This window comes from Chaetodon trifascialis, chromosome 8 (genome assembly GCF_039877785.1).
Source record: "Chaetodon trifascialis isolate fChaTrf1 chromosome 8, fChaTrf1.hap1, whole genome shotgun sequence".
Taxonomy (NCBI): Eukaryota; Metazoa; Chordata; class Actinopteri; order Chaetodontiformes; family Chaetodontidae; genus Chaetodon; species Chaetodon trifascialis.
Window position 1 is genome coordinate 25,203,256 of NC_092063.1, and position 10,566 is coordinate 25,213,821.

At 43.7% G+C, this 10,566-nt stretch overlaps 1 protein-coding gene and 1 pseudogene across 1 annotated transcript; one reads left to right on the forward strand and one right to left on the reverse strand.

The window, feature by feature from the left end:
• LOC139335587 (tubulin alpha-1C chain-like) overlaps nt 1–10,566 on the forward strand; it is a 328,997-nt pseudogene that overhangs the window by 265,992 nt on the left and 52,439 nt on the right.
• On the reverse strand, nt 757–10,120 carry kiaa2013 (KIAA2013 ortholog). Its single transcript, XM_070969119.1, has 2 exons — nt 8,750–10,120; nt 757–6,522 (listed from the first exon to the last, which is right to left on the reverse strand). The coding sequence occupies exons 1-2, from the start codon at nt 9,705–9,707 to the stop codon at nt 5,663–5,665; spliced, it is 1,818 nt and encodes a 605-aa protein (XP_070825220.1). The 5' UTR covers nt 9,708–10,120; the 3' UTR covers nt 757–5,662.

A 10,566-nucleotide genomic window follows, 5' to 3' on the forward strand; every position in this document is an offset into this window, starting at 1 on the left:
GTCTTCACAAGAGACAGAAAACATCCTGAACAGCATCTTTGCCATGGTAACGACACATGGGTGGTTTTAATGGCCTTCAATGCTTGAGAAAAAAACATTTTTAAACCATTTTCCATCTGATGATTGCTTTAATTTAGAGGTGGCTCTCTTTCATGATGAGAGAGCAGAGTGCTAGCTACACTGAAGTCAGACCCAGAGAGAGCAGCAGGCGCCATTACGGGACAGCCGTTACATGTTGTTGGATCATATCGAGGGTCGAGCCAAAAAGAGCTTTAAATGTACTTTTTAGGCCACTTAAGGGCAACGGCAATGACGGCACTGTAAGCACAACTCTGACATATCACATTATTACCAGGAAACAGTTTATGTCTATCTACACATCCATCAGACACACAGCATGAAAAGCTGAAGGGCATAGCATTAATATATATACCCTAATGTGCTCTAAACTCTAAGAACAGCATTTCAATGAAAAGTAGTGTTACACTGCATTTTTAAGAAAAAAGACATCAGCTGATGCTCATGCTATTTCTTTCTTTCCTCTGCATCAGAAGGTAACAAACTGCCGTATGAATCAAACTGGGGTCAGAGCACACTTGATTTGACTCGTCTGAATTTGACACTGGAGATTTATTATCTTTACATTTTAAAACCAAATCTGACAACAATTGGAGTACAACTGTATTGTAATAAATGTGGGTTTTGCACAGGTGTTGCAGAAGAGCACTACCACTAAGTCGAATACGCACAGACTGCAGGTAACAGTGCAGCTCTGTGGGCTGGTGACACTTTCCACATTACATATGTGTTAATACAAAACACTGTAGCTTTAAAGTGATCATTTTTTCACATTGATTAGTATGAATCATTGTAAAGTATATAATTATTCCAGTGGTGCTCCCCAGACTCCATAAATGCTAAAAACATATAGCTGCTCTGAACCCAGAAGTATATGGAACAAACTGCCAGACATCATTCTCACAGTAATTCACTGATTTATTCTCCCCAACATAAGACAAAATAAAAACAAAAAACTTCAATTTGACCTGATCAGAAACCATTCAAGTACAATCCATCTGATTGCAGCTATAGCCATGAGCTCAATAAATTAACTTCTTTCTTCATTAAGGCACACACAGTAGTTCACATGAAATAAAGAGACAGGATTAAACCCACAAACAGAAAACGAACAAGATGAACAAATATGCTGAATCATACACTGACATGATGATAATCTCCTCAACCTCATTCATTACACCTTAATATTTAATGAGGTGTTTGTTAGATCTGTGTTGAATAATCAAATTAAATTGATCCCTCAGAAAAAAAAACTTTTAGCCAAAAGGAGCAGCCCATAAGAGCCTGCACACTGAAAGGCTGTCGTCATCAGCTGTCTTTTGAGTGATCAGATGAGTAAAAGCAACTTATGAAACACAATTGTGCTTTAAATGTACACTGGCACCGAGCCTCCGTCCCTACTCAGAAAGTGTATCTCAGAAAATACATGTAGCAAATAAACCTGTGGTTACTTATGGGACAAAACTGCAGCATGTTGCACTCCTGCCCCCACCCCACTCAGTGACATCACAGTGTTTTTTTCACTAAGCTGTCAAAGGGCTGAGGCCACAAGTGCAACATACGTTGAACTTTCAGAGAGCAGAGCAGTTTGAGTGCTCACTTAGCATTCACAGAAATACTGATTTTCACAACTTGGGTGTTATTTTAGTAGCTTTGACCATCAGTTCTGATAACACTGGACTCAAACATCAGCAGTCAGACAGCTTTAACATAAACTTTTTTTTGGCGAGGCAACACAAAAAATGAGCACACTCATAATGTAACTCTCTGCACAGGACACCTGCGAGTACACACAGCCACAGCTGGTCGATGCTGAAGCAGGAAGCCGGTCTGTAAACTGTGATGGATGTTTACAGCAGACGCTTTGGGCCACAATGTTTGTGCTCGTTTTCCGTGTTCACTCCGCCAGAAAAAAGCATTACAAGGCTGTTTTACTTTAAAGAGCTATTGAGTGAAGCAATGTGTGATCGGCCTGCAGACGGCCCCTCTCATTCACTAGGACAGGATGTCTATTTAGCAGATGAAGGGCAGCGCTCGGTGTGATTGGATGGCACAAAGATGTGCCAGTGCTGAGATTAAAACATCTGGTGGTTTTCTTTAGACTTTTGGTTTACATTGTAAGTAATGTATCAACACAGCGTCACAGGTCAGCCCACTACCCTGGTCCAGACCTCATCTTCATCTATTGGTGGGATCACCATGAATGTTATATAGACATTCGTTGTGCTAATTATCAAATGTCAGCATGCCGACAAGCTGCACAAAGATGCTCATTCCCTGTTTAACATCAGCATGTTCCACCATCATGGTGTACAGCCTCACAGAGTCTTATTGTGTGCACCAAACCCTACAAACTTCCTTTGAATACTACAGATTTCTACTTTGTCAGCGGTTATCTTATATCATTTTGGTTAAAAGTTAGTTAAAGGGGAACTCGTCAGCCTGTGTTTGCAGGTGTTGGGGGGTACAGCTGCATATGTGAAAAAAGCTGTATAAAGCCATCACTGTTTGCAGAAGGAGCTGCATGAAATCTGCTAAATGACCTCATGTGATGTCACTTGAGTCAGCGCTGGGTGCTGCTGAAGACTACAAGTTTCAGAAAGTGGTGTTGAGTGAGAAAGAAGTGAGCTTACCAGACCTCTGAAGCCCCCTCCTCATCTCTGCTGCAGGCTAGAGGCTCCAGGCTACATTAGCCGAACCGAACTGCTGGCTACTGTTGGTTGAGTTGGATTTTGGGTAATTTAAGCACAGGGTTTTGGCAAGGAAGACGAGCACATGGAATAAAAAGGCTCTGCTGCATCGATTCGGATTCTGAACAATTTTGCACATGTAAGAACTTCTAGTTTCCAGTTAGATCAGAGATTCAAAAGGTAGTCAGTTTAATAGAGAATTACACCACATGCTGAAATCATTTGCTGTTCAAATGCCTCCTGAAAATGCTGTTCAAACTTTTCCTTATCTATTAATTAACTATGAAACTTTAACTCATTCAGTTCCTCAAATGTGAATACTGGAAACTGTGAAGTGCATTCCAACATTTTATAGATCAGTTATCTGGTTTAAAGTGACACCGACGTCCAACTTTAACCTATATGCCTGTACATCTTCTCACAGCAGGTCTGTGGTGTCGTTCCACAGCAGATGTCACTCAGCACCAGCACACCCATGTTAATATCTCCCATGCTGCCAAAGCTCAAGCAGAATCGCTACCACATGGAGAGTGAGTGCATGTCACTGTAGTGTTCAAGCAGCATTCCCGGCGTCACAGCAGTGATCCTCACTTTTGCTGGTGACCTAGTGAATTCAGAGGGGAGGATTAGAATGGCTGGGAAACTGGACACAGACATGCTGAGGACGAGAGATCAACGACTGATTAGTAAAGAGCCGAAGCCAACCCGTAGATTTCTTGTTAATTTAATTGAGTAGTTCAATAGAAAACATCATCAAAACGCAGGAAAAAAAAGAGGAATAGCAGATAAAGGCTTCTGGCCAAGTGAGCACACAGTTCATGCTGATCAGAGAAGAGCATTTAGCCTGCAGCACAGCCTTCTCTCAGCGTCCAGCAGGTCAACATCTCTTCGTAAGAACATGTGTTAACAAGTAGCCGTTTTACTTGACAACAGATATCATGGACTTTAAGCACCACCTGACTATACCGAGTTGTAATTGAGACTTCTGCCATGTGGGGGATCATTTTGCTTTAGGTCGATCCGTGACGCCTTACTTAAAGGAACAGCAGGAGTTATTCCAACTTGGGTTTAATCTTTCGTAGCTCTGAAGAGGTCAAACAAAACGAACTGTCAGACAATCAGACAAGTTGGAAGTAAACCATCAGTTCATCTAACAGATGATCTGAACCACTTGAGGTGAAGGTCAAACTGAGAGTGAGCACACCTGAAATATTGCTAATCTGCACAGGAGAGCTGTGCGCGCTCCACTGCAGACAGAGTGGGTAATATATTTACTGTTTACCTCCCTCCAAATGCGTCTGGCTGCCTGACAGCTTGTTAAGGCCTGTCTGATCATCTGTGTTGGCCTCATTCTTCACGATACAACATTGCAATATTTTCATGCGTGACATTGCTGCGTTTCCAGCTTTCAGCTATCAACTTGCACAATGTTATCATAACAAGACAGTTGTGATGACCAGAGCTCCAAAACTTTCCTTCAAGCTGTAATAAAGCTTTCCTTTAAAGAGTCATTTTGAAAGCACAACGTCAATGTTATGGCTCATTTACTACAAATCACACTGAAGTGACTTCACTGCAAACAGGTGATAGACACATGCTTTTCTCGGCATGCTGTGGTATTTTAGGTTGAAGCTTTCTGAATTGTGTTTTTCCTACAATTAAGGAAGTGACTGGTTTCCATTATTTCACGTGTCAGTTAGGTCATGAATCACAGTGAGCCTGAAAGCTGCTTTTATTTTTGTCAAAATTGAAGGTACATTGTGGAAGTTTATCGTAAACAACAAAAGTTTTGTTCACATTCAGAGTTTTTCTTTTTAATATATTTTGAGATTTACATCCATGTTTGTCCATGTCCATTGGTTTACAGTCTTTTTCTCCACACCTTTGTTGGAACATGAATGCCTCGTTGGTGCATTACACCATCAACGGTCAATTAGTGAAGCAGTGAGAAACCATAAGTACGGATGTGCTGCATCACCCACGTCTTTGTGCGTGTACGAGATGCAAACACATCAGGAAGCCACTAGGAAATCATTGCTTCATGGTGCTACTAACGGTCAAAAACTCCACAGGGTACCTTTAAATGTTTTATGTGCAGGTTCGAACCAAAAGGTCTACCACCTTCACAACAATAACTTTTCCAAAAATACAAGCAGACATGATGTTCACTGCCATGCATTACCAAACCCAAATAGGTCTCTGTAAGCTGACCTTCACACTGTGACGAAATGTATGAAAACTAACAGCTTCCATGAAGAAAGACAAAAAAATCCAAAAAACCTGTTAAACCTGTTACCTGTTAAACTCTTATGAATGCTAAGTCAGAACAATGTGAATGCAGTAAAACAATAAAGTCCAAATCTGAGAGAAAATAATCACTCTTGTGCTTCTTTGCCTTCCATTGTGATCAACAAATGCTTTACATTCCACAATGGATATAAAGTACAGTCCAACAGGTGGTGTGCTAACATGACGCCATCGACCAAATGGCTAATTGTAACGCCAAGGTCTGTGATCTTGACTGAAGGCTACTATTCTAATGTTGCTTTTAACTGAGATCAGATTTGTCGTTGCTCGTGGTTTCTTAAAGGAAACAGCTGCAATAAAAACTTAATCAATTCCTTCAACACAGAACAAAAACTGCAAAATCAACTTTTGTGAGAGGAGGGAAAGAAGAGGTGTGTGAGGCTATTATGCCAGCCCACTCCAAACATGTAGCACATGAGCTACACTCACGCAGAAGGTGAAATCAAAATTTAGAAACCAACCCACAGAGAGAGCATTGATAGAGAGAGAGAGGGGAAATCTTTGCCACCACACATGAGGGAAAAAACCTGGAGCAGAGCACATCAGTTTGCAGTTTTTTCTTACTATTCGTGTTTTATTACACTTGTTTATACCTTGCTTCTGAAGAGGGGCTTAGCACCGGGGCCACAGTACTCGTTGTATATGAGCTTGAAGAGGAAAAGGTGGAAGAGTGTTATGAGCGAGGCCACGCTGAACCAGAAGAGGAAGGGCAGGCCTGGGTACCTGTTGGCCATGTGCTCCTCATGAGCCAGGATGGCCTTGAGGTGCAGGGTGTGGCGGAGGTCCTGCAGGTGGCGCAGGTCTGTGGAAATGTACAGCAGTGGTGTGATGGGCTGGGTCACCATCACAGGGAAGGTGTGACCTTTGATCTCTGACGTCAGCTCCACTGGCTCGTTGAGGCAGCCGGCCTCGCAGGCGTACAGCTTCACCGGCTTCTCCTGTGGCTTCACTGACAGGTGAAGGAAAGGCTTCCCCTCCATGTCCAACAGCACTGCCAGATTAATGAGGTCCTGGTTGTAGTGGATGCCTCTCAGGGCGTAGCTGTTGTGCAGCACGTCTGGATCAGCCTGGAACTGAAGGTGGTTCTCGGTGAACTGAAGGCCGCCGAAGCTGAGCACCATACCTTGCATGGCTCCGTGGGCTCCGGCTGCCACCAGCACCTTGCAGCCTCTCTTCTGCAGAGTCAGAGTCCACAGCGTGAAAAGCTGCAGGATCTGAGCGGTGCTGCTCACCCGCTCAGGCCACAGGTTTTCCGCATGCATGGTGGCGTGGCCGCTGAAGCAGTGGTCAGCGTAGTTGAGGCTGGACTCCAGACGGGCACGCTCCTCGCCGCTCAGCCTTCGATCCAGCAGGGGAGCCATGGAGGAGGACAGGATGTAGTAGAGGGTGGTGTTCACCGTGCGGCTCGATGGTGTGTGGGAGTCTGTGATCCTCCTCATTTCAACACCTGAATGAACAAAGAAGCAGAAGCAAAACCGGCATGGAGTGTATTTCAAGATCGGTTACTTTGATGACCAAATACTATTCTTGAAGGCTGTCACAGTGGTTTGACAGAAGCTTTTCCAGAGCTTTTGACCATGTCTACTTTATCACAGAGACGTTGCCACCTGTGCTTACATGTGCCAATGAAATGCACTGCATGCTCAAAACAAGGTCAAAATTAGCATTGTATGCAACTGGAAAAGGTCAGTTCAGACTTCCAGTCAATAAGTGTAATGAGTGAAGTGAGTGGTTCACATGGGACATTCACAGGACAGACCACTTAATCTTAGTTGAGGGGACGGATGGACATTATCTGAAAACATGCAGCATCAGATAATAGCCAGTCAAATAAAAGAAAGTGGCTAGTTTACAGGCCTGAAAGCAGCCTCCTATGAAATCTGTTTTTTTTTTTTACAGATTCCGTTTCATTTTTCCCCAAATTCAGTGTTTTCATCTCCTGAAGTCTTTTTTAGATTTTAGCACATTCTGTCATCAGAAAGTGTCTAATTCAATAATATTCAAAATGTCTTGAATAGAAGTGGATTTTATATCACAGAACATCACACTGTTGTCTAATCAAACAGAACTTCTGGAGGACAGCCTCCACATGCTGCAGCAGCACAGCGGGTATGTGGGTCTGACAGAGGCTCATCTCCAGGTGAGAGCAGCATTAGATATATATTACAATATATCACATTTTCTGTAAATGTAATGAATAAATTGTTTCTATAAAATGATGACATGGAAAGGCCTATTTCTCTCTAGAATTTGAATTATACTGTGTATTTGACAAATAAAATCTGACCTACGACTTACTCAAAAGGTACTGAGTACTCAGATTATTTTTCTTTTATTTAGAACCTTCGTCCAAAATTTTAATTAAGCACATCACAAAATCTATAAACCTAGTCTCCTTCCCAAAGCATCAAATACTGACGCTGTGTCACGCCCCTCCGCATCTTATACAGATACACACAGTACCCTTGAGTGTGTGTAGGAGACAAACCAGGCTTCCGACTAAGTCCACTGTAAAGCATTGCCATGCAATATCAGAGTAACTGGGTGTCCAACACATTCTCATCCCAGCGATGCACAAAGTCTTCCTGCCAGAAAACCTTTCTAACGTGGTTAATGCTCTGAAATGGTCACAGTTTGATTAGATTTATGCACCAAAACTACTTGGTTAGGTTTAGAAAAGGATCGTCCACTTTTGGCTTCACCTGTGGTTGGCGTCACCTTGTTCTGAGTGTTTCATATTGCTGCGGATTGCAGTGAAGTCCGTTGAAAGCCTGGTGCATCTCATACAGATGCTGAAGGGCAGCTTGTACCATGAAACAGAAGCTGGCCCTCTTTTGTCTTGATTGGTCAGAGTCCTTCTCCTGGTCGAGATTACCCCTTTCTGTGTCACCTTCGCTCTGCTCCATATTTGTTTGTCCAGCCTTCATGCAAATTTCCTACCTGCCTCTATGCTGTGCGAAAGAACGCAAAGAGTCGTCCAAATAATGAAACATGTTGCTGTAAAGAGTGTGATTTGTGACACAGTGAAATAAACAATTGAACAGAAAACAAAAGACTTGTTTTATCATCACACGCAACATATCATCATGTCACTCGGCTCTAGAGTGAAGTGACACTCGACCTCTGCCCCGTCACTGTTTTCACGCCCACTTCATCTCACTTATTGCTGCTTTAAGGCAGCTTGATAGTTAATCAGCTTGAGTTCAAACCCCATAGCTCATACATCCCAACAGCAAAAGACAAAATGTTTTTCATTCACAATTGCTGTATTTAATACTATATACCCACTGGAGCCCGAGAAACGTGGTGCAAATAAAGAAGGTGCAGCAACTGAGTCAAAATTTACAGGAAAGGATAACAGGAAAACAGATGATTTCAAATCAAACTGTTAGCTCTGTCTCCATGAACTACTGCTCTAAACTGGTTTAAAGGCACAATTTGTAATGAATAGGTAAAAAGAGGACTAACAACTACTATATTTACATTAGCTATGATTTCTGAAGCTGTTTAAGTGTTGTTTACATCTGTCATGCATGTAAACAATAAGCAGGTCATTTCAGTTCTGATCAGTTGAGAAAAACACACATAATGCTTACATTTAAAGTATGATCATGTGTGTGTGATGTGGCTTCCTTTAAAACCCAGAGCCAGCTGCTGCTACAACCTGAGCTCACCTGAAATGAAGAGGTCCATCCAGGCCTGCTGGTGATCCGTATCCAGATCTTCCACACTGGCTCTCAGCAGCTCGCCCAGCTCCTTTTTGGCTCCTTCTCTGAGGGTGCTGAAGGTCTCCTCCAGCTTGGAGGACTCAATGGGCTCTGAGGTCCAGACCACTGACAGGATGTTGTCTGTGTACTCTGATTTAGCAGAGACCTGGATCCTGCTGCTCAGCTTCTTGGTGACCACCACCACCAGCACCATCCGGTTACTCTCCACAGGCACTCTGCCGGAGGAGAGCACGATCTCTCTGTCGTCAAGTTTCTCCACACTGGTGGAGAACTTGCTCCCAAAGGAGGGGTTTTCAGAGGACACGTCCAAGGTGGCGACCCTGTCAGACGGGTTGTTGATGTGGATTCGTTGCAGATAGACGTTTGGTCTGCTTCTGTGTGCGATGAACTCCTCTCTGATGGTGACACAGTCCCGGGCAGACTGCGGGGCGGCTGGTGAGGCACAGCGGACCGACAGCACGGCTCCCTTCCGGAACCACAGCATGGTCGCCTGAACTTCAACACGCTTCCCCTCGAGATGGACGCCGAGTCTCGGTGAGTATTCAGTCTGGTGGACCGGAGCCGATCCAGGCTGCGAAGACGACGCCACCCACAGTTTGTTAGAGTCAATGTCAATCAGAATATGGCCGTTACCTGTTACAAAAGGTGTATCCAGTTGTTCCTGAGGTGTGCTGTATATCCCCTCTCCTCGGTCTACGTGAGAGCTCCACCTGTGGATTTCAGCCTGTAGGCACTGTCCTGCCGCCCCTCCGGGCATGGCCGAGCCACCGAACACCCTCCACCTGCGCTCTGCTCCCAGGTACCAGTAGAAGATGAGGAAGAGCAGAAGTCCTATGAGGAGTCTTCTCGCCCAGCTACTTGACAACAAGCCCGGTAGCCCCTTGAGTCTTTGCTGTAGCCACATTGTGTGTTTATATGAAGGAAGCCCTGCTATGAGTCGGCGTCTCAAGACTGCACCCAGGGTGCTGCCGTTGAAAATATACGCAAATCACATCGAATCTGCTCGCCCTCAAAACATGTTGCCCAGCAGGAAAGCTGGCAAACTGTCTTCGCTATCTTCTGGCTAAGTTAGCTTAGCGCGGTAGCTAGCGTTGTGGACGGAAGCTGTCGAAAATGTGTTGTTGATTCTCGCATCGTGGTTAATGTCATATCCTACAGCAGGTGTGTATCACAATCTTCAAGTTTTCCTGTCTCAGGTCGTTTCGTTTTTTGATTGCCGTCAGCTTAAAAACATCAGCTGTCTTTCCAAATACCTCTGCAACCCAGCGGTTGACACTTCTGGTTTGTCACAACTGCCGTAAAGCAAAACGACACAGCAGCGACCGGAAATGTCGCAAACCCCAATGACATACTTTGCGTATATGTATTTATTTATTGAAATTAAACTATTTACGGTGCGGGAAATGAGCAAATAAAAACATAACATTTGGATTTCTTGATAACTAGGTTCATGGCAAAGTTCCAATGTCTGCTTCAGTGAAGTTTAACATCGACTGCTTCAGGCTGTGTAGTATTAGCTTATTTGATGTGTCTCTCTTGTGGCCCTGTTGTGCTCAGAGGCCAGTTTTAGGGAACAGGATCACAATTTTTCAAGTTTGTCTTAAAACAATACTCAAGTGGTCATATGAGCATCACAACAGGCTTTGCCCACTGTAATCGTTCTTCCTGTTCATATTGGCCATTAAAAGATCCTTTCCTCGTGCACTTGCAATGTAAGATTAGAGACAAAATCTTTCTTCTGTGCAAAAATACATTCCATTTTA